Genomic DNA, 18,283 nt, shown 5'->3' with positions numbered 1-18,283 from the left:
TCTTGTTTTACAGTGTAAGTGTAATGCCTCGTATTTTTTTTTCCTTCCATGTAACATTTTTACAAATCTGTTTCATTTGATGAGGCGTTAGGGAGAGAAGAAAAAAAAAAGAAAAAAAAAGAAAGGGGTGGAGGGAGGGGAGATGGATTGGGGTGGGGTCGGGTAGCAGTAGCGGTGTTTCTGTTATGCTTAATGTATGTAGAGTTTGGTGTCAGCGTGCTTGTGTTGTTCACTTGTGTTCCTTTGGTTGTGAGAGAGGTTGGGGTTGGCCTAGGGTGTGATTGTTTGTTTGTGATTGGCTGTGGTGATCTTTGTTTTCGTGTGTGAGTGAGGTGGGTGGGTGTTTTGGATCAGGTTAGCCATATTGATTTGTATGCTGTTGGTGGATTATTGTCGTTGTCCTGTTGGGCTGTGTATGTGATAAAGGGGAGCCATACCGGGGTGAAGGTGTCTTCTTCTGTTTGTCCCCGTGTCAGTTTCAGTTTATTAGTTAATTTTTCTAGTAGGGCTGTTTCCCATACTATTTGGTACCATTGGTCCATGCTTACTCCTGACAGGTCTCTCCAGTGTCTGGTTATGGTGTTTCTGGCTGCTGAAAGTAGGTGGGTTTTGATGGTGGGAGTTGAAGTCCAACAGCATCTGTAGGACCACAGGTTCACCATACATACCTGTTCTATGCATTGAGGGGTAATATAGTGTGAGGTGGCCAAGTAAGATCTCTTCCCAACCCAGACAAAGAGGGCTACGTGATTGCCATTATGTGTTTGAAAAACTGAGCCTTATATTTTTGATGCTGAGACAAGAACCAAATGGAAAGTCGAAAGCCTCTTTCCTGGTGGTCTTGCAGTCTCTCCCTCCTCCTCTAAAGGTGTATGTGATAATATGACTGCAGCTGCAAGAAAAGGTTCACAGCTCTTTGTTTGCTGTGTTGCCTTTCTATTTGCATGGAGTTTCTTTTTACCACATGGGAACATTTGAAAATGTTAGCTTCCAACTGTAGCCTAAAGTCAGTGTGAAAGGGTGGTCATGTGTCCTGTGTGACAGAGGAAACCCTCTTTTGGAAGGGTTGCCCAGTCCAAGTACAGTTCAAAGATAAAGAACTCTAGGGAGGAAAAGCAGGGGGGACCTTGATATTGCTCATCAACAGCTAGCACCTGGGCAGCAAACTGATGTTCACTATAAATCCTCCAATGGGGGCTGCATGATGACATTCTTATATTTTTAATATAGAGATAGATAGATGATAGATGATAGATAGATGATAGATAGATAGAGATGATAAAAGTCTCACTAGTTAGAGCTATAAATTGCAGCCTGAGGCTGTATCCAACATAACTCTAAGGACTTAGGGACACGCAGTCACTTATATCATTCTGTGTTATAAACATGCGACACCAGGTGGCGCTGTAGAGCACAAAACTTTATGCAATTTTACATAGAGGGGTTTTTCCCCCTTTTGTTATAATGATTTAATTTATGACTTATTTATAACATGGTTTTTTCCTGTGTGTAGATCCAGCCTAAGTTAAAGTCACTTAACAGTATACTTCTGGTGGTGAAATATTTTGCACTAGCAAAACATTGTTGCACAAAAGATTGCACAAGCAGGTGGCTGATAACTTTGCTGTGCGATGCATCGCACAATCTTCTGTGCGTCTGTTGTGTTGGATTCCTGTTGCATTGTACATTAAAACTCACCCATCTACTAACGCAAGAGTCCTTGAGAAGTCTGCATACAGCCCATTGTTTCTATATTTGCATCAGTGCACATATCTGTTAACATGCAACTTGGTGTCTTCTGTTTTGGTGATTCATACACAGCCATCCCTTTGTAAACCTCATTCTGTGGTATAGGTAGACCAACTCTGAGCTACTCCCCTGTAACACAGGAAGGAGGGTTCACCAGTCACCATAAATGCAATTTGAAAAATGAATACCGTAACTTTTCCCCATAGAACAGAATGACAGCTATTCACATACGAGAAAGGAATGAGTAGCTGTCCTCTTCCACCTGCTGGGAGGCAAGAATGAAGCCAGGCAGAAAAGTTATTATTGTATACTTTGGTTCAGCTCCCCTTTCAAGGCAAGTATCCCCATTCCTTTCCCTGTACTAACTGCACAGTAATTAGTTTTGCAATTTTGCTGCTATACTTTATAATAGCCTCCATTAAAGTTATGGGATTTTGAGGCAGTAATGGCTTACCGAGTAATTAATGAGCATGAGGCTTTATTGCTACCTTTATTTTTGGCGGTTTCCCCCCTTCTTCCCCCCACCTCCCGCAGTTTCCGCAAGACGCCTCTGCCAAACTATGAAATCAGATGAAACATCTCTCCTTCAAGTGATAATTCCTGGATCCATTCCCATCTCTCTCGTGGAAAACAGAAAGCTGCCTGATACCTAGTCAGGCCATTGGTCCCTCTAGTTCAGCATTTGCTACACTGACTGGCAGGGCCTCTCCAGGGTTTCAGACAAGGGTGTCTCTCCCAGTCCTACCTGGAGATGCCACTATGGATTGAACCTGGAACCTTCTGCATGCAAAGCAGATGTTCTACCACTGAACTACGTCTCCTCCTTAAATGTGCACAAGTGACTCATTCATGATCAACTAAACATGCTTAGTGTCCCCCCGTTTGCTGCAGTCATACTTGCCCTGGAAGAAATATCCAGGCCTCAGTGTGCAGGGAATGAACTTCAACATGCATCAGAACCAGTCCTTGATGGACTGCGAATTCTCCTTCTGTCCAGTGAAAGTATTTGCCAAGGCATGACTTTTCTGAAGGGCAGCCTACACATTCACAGAAGGAAGGAAGGAAGGAAGGAAAATGCATCACCATGAAAGAGGGTGCCTATTTCTATAAAGTGTGCATATGCTCATTTACATGTATAAGAACTAGGAATGGGGGGTGGGGGTGGTTCAATCTGCATTTAAAGGCAAACTTACCTAATTCACACTTTCCCAAACTCTACATGTACGACACAATCAGCCTCCAAATTCACACTTCTCCATATTTTGCAAAGCAGTTTTCTAACCATGTACAAAAATGCTTATACAGTGGTACCTCTGGTTATGTACTTAATTCATTCCAGAGGTCCGTTCTTAACCTGAAACAGTTCTTAACCTGAAGCACCACTTTAGCTAATGGGGCCTCCTGTTGCTGCCGCGCCGCCATGCGATTTCTGTTGTCATCCTCAAGCAAAGTTCTTAACCCGAGGTACTATTTCTGGGTTAGCAGGGTCTGTAACCTGAAGCGTATGTAACCCAAGGTACCACTGTACTTGGATAAATTGTGTGTGTGTGTGTGTGCGCACACACACACACACACACACACACACACACACACATTATTATGAGCTTGGGCCCAAACATAAGGCAAGGTGAGGCATTTTGTGTTTCACCTCTGGGGCCAAAATGTTTTCAGCCATGGCTGTTGTGGGGGGACAGTCTGGATGAAACCCTAAGTCCCCTTCCAAATCTGCAATCCTTTAGCTGTGAAGGTTGAATGTATAATGGGGAAGTTTGCCAAACCAGTTCCTTTGTCAAGGTAATGGCTTTGGCTGGCTAGTTAAGTACCGCCATTTAGCATTTCCAAAGAAATTGTTCTGTTGCCGTAGAGACAAATGGGAGGGGGGCTTTCCCAATAGATCTACACTTATAAATAATTACTATAATTGAAATAGAAACACGGTTCATCTCATCAAAGTGGGGAAGCCTCCACTCATTTTGCCATCTGAGGTAAAATACAATAGGGCAGTGATGGCAAACCTTTTAGAGACCAAGTGCCCAAACTGCCATCCCAAACCTGCTTATTTATCGCCAAGTGCCAACACAACAATTTAACCTGAATACTGAGGTTTTAGTTTAGAAAAAACAACTGCTACAATGCTAGGAAATTCCTTGTAGATTTCCCAATGGCTTGTAGGATTGTTTACAAATGTTGTAGAATTTGCAAAATGCATTTTTAGAGTTGGAAAATATTTCAGCTGCCCACTTTCAAGGTCTCTTTCAAAAACCTGCAGTCTTCTCTCAAATGTTTTGATATCACAAAACATCCTTGCTGCCATTTTCCCTACATTTTATAGTTGTTTGCTCAGTACATTGAAGTGTTGGGACGCGTTGAATAATTTTATCCTTGTTTGGGAAATCATGAAAAAGGGAATTACTCCCAGACAACATGACCATTTTGATAATATCCCCATCAGAGTGGGGCTTCCCATGTTTTGGTATGCACAGTGAAATTTGAAAACTGGCAGCTGTCAGATGATTTGTTCTAGAAAGATAGTTGCAAAAACTCAGATAATAGGAATGATACTCCCTCAATTTCCCTTCAAGAAACTCTTTTCTTTCAGTTTCACCAAGTTGGGCAACACTTTTGTGGTTGGTGTCAAAGTGCCGTCTGACACTTGATGTGCGACACACAACACTTTCATTGCACAGAAGACATAACGTTTTCCCATTGTGTTCAATCACTCCAAATGACTCTTGGAATGATCTTCCACTCTTCTTCTTCTTCCTCCTCCTCCTCCTCCTCCTCCTCCTCCTCCTCCTCCTCCTCCTCTTCGTTTTGCTGTATTCATTTTTGGGTGTTCCAGACTTGGAGTCTAGAAAAACACAACATTTTTTAAAATAAAAAATGAAGCCCCCAATACAAATCTATCCCTGTGTCTGCGTCACGATGGTGAGGCTCGATTCCTGGCTTTCTAGTAACAAACGCTGGCGAACTCTGTGCTGGGGCGATGGCGCGAGGGTGCACATGCCCACAGAGAGGACTCTGAGGTTCACCACCACTGCAGTAGGGTAGTCTTCCCGCTTTCCACACACAGAAGCCAACTGGTTTGGCACTTAAATCTTTCTTTATTGCTGGTGGTGGGGCAGTATTGTACCACAGTCATGGCTTCCCCTAAATAATCCTGGGAACTGTAGTTTATTAAGTGCCCTGAGAGTCTCATCAGGAAACTCCTATTCCCCACACAGAGCTATTACTTCCCAGAGCTCCCTAAGAAGAAGGATTGATTATTGAGCTAATATAAGAATTGTAGGTCCCTGAGGGGAATAGGTGTCTCCTAAGCCCAAAGTTTAAAGCGGCATCAGAGCGTGTAAAATGTACGGCACAGACAGGGCCTGGAACTCTTCAGCTCACTCAGCCTAAGGAGCTGACAGGATAGGGAGGCCTGGCAGATGATAGCAGAGCCAATGTGCTAAGTTAGTTTCATTACTCGGAGCAGCACTTGATTGGATACCACCCCTTGTGTTCAACTATGCCATTCCACTGGTAGAAGCCAGTGCAAGGACTGAACAAAAGGGCTTTGGTATCTCTTCTTTTTCTTTTTTTCTTTTTTAAATGCTTTGTTTATTTTGCAAATAAAAAACAATCAACAATAACAATCCAAATTCGTTACAAAGAGAAAATCTAACAAATAAAACTTGAAATAGAAAAGAAAAGGGGGGAAAGGGGGGGAGAAAAAGGAAGGAAAAGAAAGAAGAAGAGAAAAAGAAAAAAGTAATATATTTATATTATATATAAATTCATTTAAGGAGTACAAACCATACTTTACATATTCGATACATTAGGCTCTTAGGAAGAAGTTGCCTTCATATTTCCACTTTCCTCTCATTTTTTCTTTACAGTCACGTTCTTTCTGTTCTCCTAGACCAGTTTGCATCCCTTGTATGTTATTTTGATTTCCCTCTAACTCTTTGTGGTTTCTACCTTCCTCTTACATTAAGTAATCTGTATTCCATTATTAACAAAGAAATTTCCCTTATATCTGTGCAGACACACACACACCCAAATCCTCTCTGGAGGGTCAGGAGAACCCCCAGAACAGCACACAAGAGGAGGGGACACATTGAACTCCTTAGCACTACATTGAATTCCACACCTGGACATTTACTTCCTTGCTGTGCCACCCCCCCTTCAGGGTGCTCCACCTTGACTCATCTGTGCTCCCTAACAATGTAAACTATGCCCTAGCTTGCAATTGCAGCGTGGCTTTGGATTAATTAGAAAAGGCCATTGCCCTGCCTGCCAAACCGTTTGCATTGCAGATGCTAAGTGGCAGTCTATCACATTCACACACACAATCAAGATTCTTGGATCTGGCTGGTTTGTGTTTGGTTTTTTTTTAATCGAGAGGCTGCATCTTCCTCCTCCTTTCTGGAAAGCTGAAGTTGCCGATGATTGACCAGGGAGCAGTTAAACATTCTGGACCCAATTAAAGGGAATCAATACTGAAGGAGGCCAGGCAGAAACAGCAAGGCCTCCCTCCCTCCCTCCCTCCCCCTTGCATACAGCAGGGAGAGAATTGCCTGCGGGAAGCTGCATGGATTCTAGCATTTGCTCAGGCTAGCGTAAGAAGCATCAGCCTTGGAAAAAGTACCATCTAAGAAAAGCATCTCTGTGAGCTGGTTCACTCAGATCAGGTCAACAGCCTCTAGGCCAAGGGCAAGGAACCCTCCAGGTGTCTGTACCTGGTCCTCATGAACTGTCCCAAAGGTATGCCCCCCTAAGCCACAATCCAGGTCACACACCTCACTGACCGTGTTCCACACACTGCTTGACTGCTATTGGCTGGCTGCAACATGTCAATGACTGGAAGGGGCACTTTCATGAATCTCCCCTGTAGATAACAGAATCTGAACAGGCTGCTACAGGTGCATCCTATAATAGAGAGGCTGCAATGACAATAGTCATTAGACACCTGAAAGCAGTTCTTTGTTGATAATCCCATTAAAATAGACCAGGATTATTATCCCCAAACTGCAGATGGGGAACAAGGGCTGAGATAGTGCAGTTTGCCTAAAGTGTCCTGAGAAAGTTCAGAACTGAGATTGGATTTGAACTCAGAACAAACACTTGAGATCCCAAAACATATCCGTGAATAAACTCTTTTGGGCTTAAAAACGACAACAGTCCAGCAACTCAAGACTTGCACCTTCAAGTGCAAACAGCAGCTAGAGCCGGAGGAGCTTTCATCAGGAAACTGAGCAGGGGGCACAATCCAGATCAGGAGCAAATTCTGGCTTGGGGCCTCACAGCTTCCTCTTGCTCTTCCTTTGGGAAATGTGAATTGCATAACATTTGGCCCTGAAATGCGGGAGTGCCTTTGCCAGTGGACAGCACTGAGGTAAATAAGCCAATGACTCGATACAAAGCAGTTTCCTATATATTCCTGACCGGTGGGACAGTTGTTTTGCATGCAGAAGGTCTCAGGTTTGATCCTGAGCATCTCCAAGTAGGGCTAGGAAAGGGTCCCACCTGGAACCCCAAACAGCTGCAGTCATTCAGTCTGATCTAGATAGACCATTGACCTGAGACAGCAGAGACCAGTTTCCTATGACAGGTAGCCAGAAAGTTACCTGGCAAATAAGGACCAAAGAAGGCTGTGTTGGGTTTGATGGGTTGTTCATTGATGGTTACATGTGCTTGTGCAATGTCTGTCCCTTCTGTCCTGAATCAAAGTGGCTTGTACCCCAACATATGAATGCTCCAGCCACTGCTCCCAGGTGCCTTTCTCTGCCTGCAATGCAGCAGTGCAGTATTTTGATATCTGTTTCCTTGGTTCCAGAGCTGCATGTGAGCTCGGCAGCTCTTTCCTGTTTGCAAACTGGCAGCCCGGCACATTGCCATCTAAGTGATGTACGCCGCTTGCCAAGATAACCCCTCAATAAAATACAGCCTGCTTAAATCTTGCGCGTATTCATGTTCACATCGGAGTTAAGCTACTGTGGCAGTTTAATGCACTCTAGCCTTGGATGCCTCACGGTGGAGGAATGGAAGCAGTCAAGAGAGGAGCCTGCACGAAACCAGGGGACAATCTAGGGAAACCTTCTCCAACCTGCTGCCTTCTAGATATTTTGGACTACAGCTCCCACCAGCCCCAGCACCATAGGGGAAAAGACCAGTGGTAGAGTATCTGCTTTGCATTCAATTTCCATGTCCAGGTTAGGACTGGGGAAAATTCCCTGCCTGAAACCCTGGAGAGACCCTGCCAGTCAGTGTAAACAATACTGAGCTAGTTGGATCAATGGCCACTTACTATAAGGCCATGCTGGACGAGACTGGAGTCCATTGGGCCATGATGCCAGTTGTGGTCTAAAGCAGCTGGAAGACACCTCGTAGGTTACCCTTGACATGGGATTTCTTGTGGGAGGCATGTCTGTCATGTAAAGGTGGATATTTTTCAATTTTTAAAAAAATGTCATGGGATTTCCCAGAATCCTTAGAGGATGGGAGGGGGGTGGAGAATCCATTATAATGTCTTTCCCATGAATAATGAAAATCAGAAGAATCTTTATTTTCATCAGCCACTAGCCATAGCAATAAAATAAAATACAATGTACTGAAGATAGAGGCAAAAACTTAACTCTACAAAATATATCCTGGAGGTTTAAATCAATAATCAAACAATAGATATTATTCTAATTGCCCCTGCTAAAAAAATTGCAGTTTTTGCTGTCACCTTGTTATCTTGATCTGCTGGAAGAAGGGACACAGTAGCAATGGCTGAGCTACCTGGTATGGACAGTAGTAGAGGGGTAATAACGTCACCCCTCAAATCTTTATAAAGAGTGCAAGCTAGAAGCACATGAGGCACTGTTTCAGTAATATCCTGTGAAGATATTATTGATTAGCCGTTGTTAAAGAGTTGGCCTCTCTTTGTCTGGGAATGAGTGAATGGGTCGGTTTCAGTTTTGTTGTTTTGTTTTAAATTTTTATCATTTGTATTGTTTGCATTTGCCTTCCTGCATTTATTCTTTGAGCCACGGCGGGCACAGGGAGACTTTTTGGGGCTGAAAGGTGGCATATAAACAAAGAGGAGCACAAGATAACAACATAGTTGACAGGGTACCCTTTGCCCATGTTCAAGGACACTCTGCTACTTACCGTATTTTTTGCACCATAACACTCACTTTTTTCCTCCTAAAAAGTAAGGGGAAATGTCTGTGCGTGTTATGGAGGGAATGCCTACGGGTGGCATGCCTACGGATTTTCCTCCTCTAAAAACTACGTGCGTGTTATGGTTGAGTGTGTGTTACAGAGCAAAAAATACGGTACTTACTTACCTATTTACTTACTTACTTGCTTACTTACTTACTATAAGAGTAGTTATAATCTGCCAATTCAGGGGGGGGGGGCAAGATAAAAAAAAATTGTCAAAACATCATAAAATTATAAAATACAGAGCAAATGACCTACACTGAAGGAAATTATCCAAGAACGTTTAGCAGGGACAGGGTGTTTACGGTGTTTATGGTCTTTACAGCAGGTGACAAAATATTCAAGTTTTCTGTGTAGTTTAACAACAACCAAATGGGAAGCACACTGTGTACACGCCCACAATTTGCATGTCAGTCTTCCCACCCACTCAAGCCCTCTGTGTGTGCTTAGATGCACTTGGCCTGACATTACTTGTCAAATTAAAAAATAACTCATGCAACCTCTTTTACCGCAGGAGGTCCAAGCAGCCACCATGAAGTCCTCTCACCATGTCTGGCTAACTCCCAAGTTTTTCTCATCTTCCCTGGTGCCATTTCCCCAACTCCCTTCTCTGCTGCTAAGCTGTGGGCCACCTGTGTAGTGTAGGGCAGAGGCATGTGTGGATCAGGCCTCAGACACAGCCATGGGTCAGTGAGATTAGGGCTGTAGTTCAGGGATGGGGAAGCTATGGATCTCCAGAAGTTGCTGGATGGCAGTGATGATTTACATTCCTTCATTGCTTTGCACCTAAAAAGATGTCTCAGAGTGCCTTAGAAATCCGTAAAACACAAGGCAGTTTGACAATCATTTAAAAACTGAGTGCACAGAAAAACAATGAAACAGTGTTCATGAAAGTAATTGACTCCCATTACCCCTGGCTCTTGACCAGACTGAGTCCCAGACATCATCTGGGGGGGCTCAGCTTCCCCATCCCTGCTGTAGATACCCAGTGGCAAAGGAAAGGCTCTTTGCACATGCTCAGAGTTTACCCTCTTGTTAACTAACAGGCTCCAGGGCTGAGTCAAGACCCAGACTGATGCTGCAACTCATGAGGCAGGCTTTAGCAAGCGAAACGTTGAACCCGCCCAACCCTCAAGCGCTTCTTTCTGCCTCTTCCTTTCTGCTTTCCCTTGCAGGCCTCTGTCCAAACGGGACCCTGAAGTCCTCCTCGCTGGCGGCTCCCGCGATATTGCCTGGAGGAACGTCCCCCGCTTGCAGCGGCCTGTCCTTCCTCCTCCTTCTCCTCCTCTGGCAGCAGCTGTCCTGCAAACCTGCTTGTGCAATGGGTGGGTTGTGAGTACTGGTAAGACCTACGAGCCGTGCCACCTTCTGCCGCCCTCTCCTCTCTCTCTCTCTCTCTGCCGTTGTTCCTTCTTGTCCATTTATCTCTGTTCTCCATGTCCTCTGCTGTTCTGTCTCTGGGGTTCTCGCTGTCAGGTAATGAGGAGCTGTGGGTCCCTTCAGCCTTGGAGATGCCGAAGCGTCGAGACATCCTGGCTATCGTGCTGATAGTTCTTCCCTGGACACTGCTCATCACCGTGTGGCACCAAAGCACCATTGCTCCGCTGCTTGCCGTGCACAAGGGTGAGGAGAAAGCCACCGGCCTGGGCCAACTGCGCCCACCTCTTGCTTCCACCACCGCCAACCCAACACCCCCCATGGCTCATTCCCAGTTCTTCCATCATCACCCGGCTCATTTTCATCCTCGGGCAGCTCACAGCCACACAGCATTCTTCCAAGCTTCTTGCAGGGTGGAAACGGTTTTGGAGTTTATATGGGTTGGATTTACTTAGACTGTGTACATGCTTTCATTTATTCTGCATCCAGTGTGCGCGCGCACACACACACAAACACACACGGAGGCAGCAATGCTTCTAAATGCCAGTTGCTCAAAACTGCAGGAGGGGAGGGTTCCTTTCGGGCTCAAATCCTGCTTGCCATTTTCCCACTGAGAATAGGATGCTGGATTAGGTAGGCTTCCCTTGGCCTGATCCAGCAAGGCTCTTTTCATGTTCAGGAAGCAGTGTACACAAGATGTTAGCCTCCGTCCACTAGGGCTCAGTGATATATGTTTCCCACCTTGGTCAGGTCAAACAGGCAGTGGCCCTCTGGGCTCCTTTGCAGCCATGTTGCCTGATCCTTTTACCTGGGAGATGTCAAGGATTGAACCGGTTCCTTCTACAAGCAAAGTCCGAGCTCTTCCCCCGAGTTGTATTTCCTTCCCTGTTTATCTCTCTTGGCTTGCGGCCACAGAGATGAAGTTTATCTCCATGACTCTTGTCAAATCTTTCATTTTTAAAGCCCTCTAAACTCCTGGCCATCGCAGCATCTTGTGGGAGCAACAGGGCTTGTTTTGCATGTAGGAGGCAAAGGACAAGATGTCACCTCCCTCAGTCAGGTAGAGAAACCTCACCTTACTTTAGCACTGGTGATCCTGAAGTTCCCTCCACCACACCTAAGGTGTAGTTGAGATGGGTCAGGGCAGGCCACAGGACACACACAGACCTGTGACAGGTTAGGGACTAGCATTCCTAAACTTTCCATGACTGGTAAGGATAAGAAAGCTGCCTTTTGTCAACTCAGTCCATTGATCCATGCAGCTCAGTGTTGTCTACACTGGCCGGCAGGGACTCTCCAGAGTTTCATGCAAGGAGTTTTCCCCAGCCCTACCTGGAAATGTCAGGGGTTGGCCCTGGTACCTTCTGTGTGCAACACACGTGAGCTAAGAAATCATCCCAACAAGACGGCTTCTAAACAGAAGCCAGGGGGGAGAATGAGACCATCTTTATTGGACACCTAAATAAACCACAACATTGGTGCTCGGTGAACATCCTTGAGGAAGGTGTTCCTCCAAAAAGGCATCATCTCCAGGTACCACCCATCTAATTTCTGAAAGTGCAATGTATGGTATATACAGCTGCAGTAAATTATATCAGTGAAGGGTCAGGCTCATGTGGAAACAAGAAATTGCCTTATGCCCAGCCTAAGCATTGGTCAGCTGAGCTCAGCATTGTCTACACTGACTAGCAGGGGAACTCTAGCATTTCAGAGAAGAGTCTTTCCCAGCTATATTTGGAGCTGTTAAGGACTTAACCTGGAACCTTGTGGTTGCCACTGAGCTACTGCTCTTTGACCTTTCCATAAAGTAGAATACAATGACACAACCTTTGGTATATGTTTATTTCATGAAAGTATATTTTCTACTAACTTTATATTTTGGTGTATTTCCTTTTTTCCCCATTAAAAAATATTTTTTTAAACCATTCTGGGAATAAGGTTGGAGAGAGGTATAAAAATGCTGATAACAAATAAATATAAATAATAAAATTTAATTAGTGTCATTTAGCATGGCCACAGTTATGGAGCTCATTTGTTTATTGTAGTTACAACACCTTTTTTTAAGGAGTTCAGGGTGATGTATACATGGCTCTCCTCCTCCTCCTTTAATGATGGGAGTTAAGAGTCAAGCAACATCTGATGGACTACAAGTTCTCCCCTGTCCTAAACTGATCATCCCTGAGGTCTAATAAGAATCAACAAACAAAATCCTTACCAGGTTATCCAGGGTTTTAGTCCAATATACTCTGGATTATGCTGGGCTTTTGATGCAAACCACAATGCAAACTCTAAAGGCTGATGTCAATTACTTTGGATCTCTCTCAAATGCATTTTGGGGGGGGGGTCATAAGCTAGAACAGGCTTCTCCAACTTCAGATATTTTGGACAGCAACTTCCATCAGCCCCAGGCAACAAGGCCAATGGCTGTGGATGATGGGAATTGGAGTCTAATATGGAGGGCATCACCGCAGTCACCTCTGCCATAGAAAATGGGCAGGCTTGTGTGGATGCAGAACGGTTCTTGACATACAAACTCAGAAGCAAGATGCAGCATTAAATGTGGGACTGTTCAGTCACAACCTTTGGGTGAATGCTGTTAAATGGAGGTTGGATGGCTTTAAAAAGAGGGTTAGAGAAATCCTTGGAAGAGAAGGCTGCTACTAGTCGTAACAGCTATGAGCTACCTCCATAAGCAGAGGCAATTTGCCTCTGACTTCTGTCACTGGGAATCACGAGCAGGAAGAGTGCTGTTGCACCCATGTCCTGTTTCTGGGCTTCCTACAGGCATCTGCTTGGTCACCCGGAGAATAGGATGCTGGACTTAGATGGACCATTGGTCTGACCCAGCAGTGCTCTTCTAAACAAATTTCTTCACCTTTTGGATGAAGCTATGGACAAAGCGTTTCACTACATTAGGATTAAAATGTGGTTGAGCTGCTGGTATGCTGACTGCAATGGCTCCATGAATCAGCTAGCCATTCCTGGAAAGAGCAAAAAACCTCTGACCTTTAACTGGTAAACAGACTGGTGGGGCAATTCTATTTCAGTCCATTATGAATAACCTTAAAGTATGGGGGAGTGGCCATGGCAGCTAATTTCTTGCAACCACAGGAGAGCATGTCCAACTGTACCTCGAGTAATTGCAAACAGAAAATATTATTATTATTAATTATTATTATTATGCATTAATGCTGCTGCAGTTGTATTCATTCAGTGCCATATGTGTACATGTACATTTCACAAGGGCGCAAACAGATGGGTGTCCACCCACAAGGAGCCTACAATCTAAAATAGAGCATGCATTCTTATTCGTAACATCTTGCTAGGAAACATGAACTGCCACCATATTGTGTTGCCCAAGCATTGCTCTTTCAGGTGACTTGCGGCTGGTGTGCCTGGCAATAGCCCCTTCCAACTTCCACATCTGGATTAGGAATTCTGGCTTGGCTTTGCTTGAACTGTCATGGTTTCCCCCAAAAGGATCTTGAGAATTGTAGTTGGATGAAGATGCTGAGAATTCTTTTCCAGAGATGCCTAATGTCATGTACTGACTGGATGCAGAAAAGTGGTGGGAGGCACCAGCGGGGAAATCCCCCACAGGAACCCCAAATTGAAGAAGGCTCAGAGCTAGGGAATTGGATGGCGAGTGGTCAGAGGGAAAAGTGGTAGCAGAGTGGCAGGAGGAGATGTCGGAAGAGATAACAGGTTTTAGTGAGCAGGAAGAGGCTAAGGCAGAGAACAGTCCAGAACCAGGGGCAGGGAGGAGAGGAGAGCAAATACAGATTGATAAAATACAGGCAAGATGGCAGAGCCTCAGATTGCTTGGGAAGGAACCAAGGGTGGAGACTTAGGTAGCTGTGGGCAGGTGGGAATCTTCAGTCCTTGCACCTGTCTCATAGGAGCAAACTCTGCCAGGAAGAGTGGCTGTGCTCACTAGGCCTGGCCTCCTGGGCTTGTCTTGTTTCTTTGAGTAAATAGTTAACTGAACTGAAGCCATGTGAGTTATTGCGGACCTGTTCCTGGCATCCACCCCTGGCACACATGTCTGCAAGAACTGCAGTGTTCAGGTTTCCCTGTAGAAAAGGAAATAACTGTCCAACAATGGTGCAAACAGGGTTTTCAGGGCACTGTATGTGGATTGAGCCCTCTGCCCCAGCCGCAATCCATTGACAAGAATGGGCAAACCCTGCTGATACAGCAGGTTGAACTGTAGGCCCTATTTAGCGATCCTGTTGTTCACTTGGTATAATCTGTAGTCTAGATACACCAAAAGAGAAGATGCTTCAGGAATCTAATGAGATAGTATGATGAGCATCCATAAACTGTTGGCAGTCACCACCATGTTTTGGTATATATTGTTGCACACTCCTTGCTACCCCATTTACTGAGAAGTTCCAGGCTAGTTTGGTTTCCTTTGGACAGCAGAGAGCACTTATTGTGACTGTGTAACATTTTGCTTTCATTTACAAAAAGGCAAGCGGGGGATAAGCAGAAACAAACAGGATGTCCTCCAAGCTCCTACATTATTTCTTTTAAAAGAAACACTCAAGAGACTTCTCTAGAAGTATCAAGAGATCATCTGCTGCCATTAGCTCTCATGGGTGAAACATCAACAGGCTGCCATATGCTGTTGGCCTCACAAAGTCATAATCAGCCAGTAGCCCTAAGGGTAGAGTCATTGTTTTACCCAAATCTGGCTGGTTCCATTTGGCTTCCCCACAGCTCTCTTGGATGCATTAGTTGACTATTGTATTCTTCCAAATGCTACATTTTTTTTTCTGCTGTGAAAATTAATGCCTACACAAAATTCTAAACACTAGAATTTTGGTTTAGCATTGCATTTTAATGGAGCCCTACCTAAGTCACCCCTTCTGAAACATCGCATGAACCAAAACACATTTCTCCTAGAAATTCACTTTTCTCCAGATGCTGGATGCAGTTCCCCAACCAAAAAAAGGGTACAAAAATGCCTATGTTGGAGGGAAGTGTACGTAAAAATGTAGATATCCATGAAAACAGCACACCAAATGTATACTTTCTCTCTCTCTATATATATTGTATATACACAGGAGACAAAAAAGTGTAGATTAGGCAAAAATGCATGTTAAAAATGTGTGGGTTCGGAGAAGCACAGATTAAAATGCTGATGAATGATCATGAGGACTTAAAAATACGGATTTGGAAATGTGGCTAAGTGAATTTAAGATTGGGAAAGCAAAAAACTAAGCGAAACCAAAATTGATAGATTTGGGCCTGCATCCTGTGCTGTATTATGTTTCTTCATTTTCTATTTTCTTTTTTTTAAAAAAAGGTGAAAAAACAGATGTTGATAATTATACAGTACCATCAATTTTCCAGAGTATAGGACTCTGTCCTAAGGAGCTTCCAATCTAAAAGCCAGCATAGTGGGTATGAGAGAGGAGTGAGAGGGCATGCAGGAGAAGACATGGCTGTTATGGTTGTGGATTGGAAAATCCAGATTGTCTTGGTGCAACGCTGTGTAGATTATAAAATCGCAGAGCCGGAAGGGAGCCAAAGCATCATCTAGTCAACTTCCTGTAATGAAGATGTGTCTTGAGTTTGTACCCTCTCCATCCTTTCCTGCTAGTGTTCGGTCTCTCCTCCCAACAATCCAAACTGGAAGAGTTTCTTGCTTCTGAGCGGCCTTCTCAGCTTTCTCCAGGGAGACTAACCAGTTGTTCCCTCTCTGCCCTTCTCCTTCCCATGCTCCGCTGCAGAAGATGGTGGAGATGCCCGTCGCGACTTCGTCCAAGGCTCAGACTCCAAGGAGTACTGCCTGTCCGACCGTGACATCGTGGAGGTAGTTAGGACAGAGTATGTCTACACCCGACCACCTCCCTGGTCGGACGCCTTGCCCACCATCCATGTCGTCACGCCCACCTACAGCCGGCCGGTCCAGAAGGCGGAGCTGACACGGTTGGCCAACACTTTTTTGCACGTGATGAACTTGCACTGGATCCTAGTGGAGGACTCCCAGCGGAGGACCCCTCTCGTCACCCGGCTCCTGAGGGACACTGGGTTGAACTACACCCACCTCAATGTGGAAACCCCACGCAACTACAAGCTGAGGGGTGACATGAGGGACCCCCGCATCCCCCGGGGGACAATGCAGAGGAACCTGGCCCTACGGTGGCTGAGAGAGACCTTTAACAAGAACAACAGCCAGCCGGGGATTGTTTACTTTGCGGATGATGATAACACCTACAGCCTGGAACTCTTTGAGGAGGTAAGCTGCCAAGGGGTGGTCTTGCCTTCTGGGTTAGGTTGCCACTCCTGACCTTCAAAAGAGATGCCTCCATTATTGAGCTTAGTAGGCATCTCCACCAATGTGGTACAGAACAGATGGAAGGTGAGTGAGTACTGCAGCACTCCGTGTATGTTCAGAGACTTCAGTCAGTGCTGAATATGACAGCCCATGCTATTGTGTGTCTGTACACATGTCCTTTTTGATGCTGGTTTTCTTTTCTTTTTAATAGTTTTTTATAAAATTTTCTAGTTTACATTTCAAGATATTCATTTAGACAACCTTAAGTCAATGACTTCCCTTCTTCTCTTTCAGTGGTTCATTTTGCATACCGTACATCCCTGCATATTTTACATGAACTAAACCATTCAGTAAATCCATTGCTACACCATCAAACCCTATTTACACTGTTGAATTTATTTTAATGCTACCAGTGTTTTTAAACGCACACAATTTTGAAAATTGTGTAGGAAAAAATGGTGTTGGTTTTCAAGGTGCTGGTTTTCACCTATCCTTTTTTAAAAAAATATAAACCTTTACTGAACATATTTCACAAATTTATACAACAATCTACTATATTACAGTTTGTATCCAATCCCATACTAGAAAAAAATGAAATTTAAAAATACAAAAAAAATTAAAACATAAAAGGACCTAAAATAGACTTCTGATTGTTCTTGAAGAAACTAGATCATACTTGTTATATCTTACACAGTATCTTACCATCAGAAAGTTATTCCTAATGTTCAGCTGGAATCTTCTTTCTTGTAACATGATTCCATTGTTTTGGGTCCTACCCTCTGGAGCAGAAAGAAAACAAGCTTACTCCATCTTCTATGTGATTGCACTTTAGATATTTGAAAAGTGCTATCATATCTCCTCTCAGTCTCCTCTTCTCCAAGCTAAACGCACCCAGCTCCCTCAACAACTCATCATACGGCTTGCTTTCCAGAACCTCAGTCATCTTTGTCACCAGTTTTATTTGTTTCTTACATTATTTGCAAACACTATTTCAGAGCTCAGTAGAACCCAAGTCTCCCACGTCCTAGTCAGTGGTGGCTGATGTCCATTGGGATTGGTGGGGCGGGAAGCATGGAGATCAGTGACAGGCAAACCCCCACAAATTCCAGTTTTGCCCTCCCCCCTGTTGAGTTCTACGGTGGCAACACTGAACCTGTATTCACACAGCTGTTTATTTCATTTTCCTGAGGTTGCTCTGTTATTTTCTACACCACTGTTAAGCTTTCCACATGGCATAAAAGTCAGTTCTGAGAAACCTATGGAATATAGTGCATGTTTAGCACTCCTTTCTGTGTTTTCTGATTCCAGGAAGTGGGGTGGGGACCTGTTTGCAGGCCCCTTAACGCAGAAAATGGAGGGAGTAAAGTGACAAAATTGGGGGCCGTATGCTAGCATGCAGTTATTTCCACAATGTGTTCATGGGGGAATCATGGGGGCATAGAAACAGGCATGTGCATAAAGGGTTGGGGAATAGTGACATGTTCCAATGTTGTTCACTGTGGTGTCAACCCAACACACGCACCAGTGTGAATGAAATTTAGTGTCATGTGCCTGCACATCGGTCAAAAAACCAAAGTCCCATAACACAACAGGTACTGCAGTTTGAAGGGAATGTTAAAAAACAGGACTGAAGCACTGGCATAATTAGGAAAACAACTAACGCAATATCCCCTACATCTG

At 44.4% G+C, this 18,283-nt stretch overlaps 1 protein-coding gene across 3 annotated transcripts in view; it reads left to right on the top strand.

Annotated features, from left to right (window-relative positions):
* Positions 1-18,283, top strand: part of B3GAT1 (beta-1,3-glucuronyltransferase 1) — a 61,246-nt gene that overhangs the window by 30,673 nt on the left and 12,290 nt on the right. The window contains exons 2-4 of one of the 3 annotated variants that reach the window (XM_083588988.1): positions 10,116-10,265; positions 10,417-10,563; positions 16,056-16,564. In XM_083588988.1, coding sequence (XP_083445114.1) covers positions 10,262-10,265; positions 10,417-10,563; positions 16,056-16,564 — 660 coding nt within the window. In that variant the 5' untranslated portion in view covers positions 10,116-10,261. Of the gene's footprint in view, positions 1-10,115; positions 10,564-16,055; positions 16,565-18,283 lie in introns of all 3 variants that reach the window. The other 2 variants (XM_083588989.1, XM_083588987.1) reach the window with 2 other exon arrangements.

This window comes from Podarcis filfolensis (assembly GCF_964270895.1).
Source record: "Podarcis filfolensis genome assembly, chromosome: 15".
In the NCBI taxonomy this organism is placed as follows: Eukaryota; Metazoa; Chordata; class Lepidosauria; order Squamata; family Lacertidae; genus Podarcis; species Podarcis filfolensis.
The sequence above is the reverse complement of the archived record's forward strand: the minus strand, read 5'-3'. Positions and strand labels throughout refer to the sequence as shown.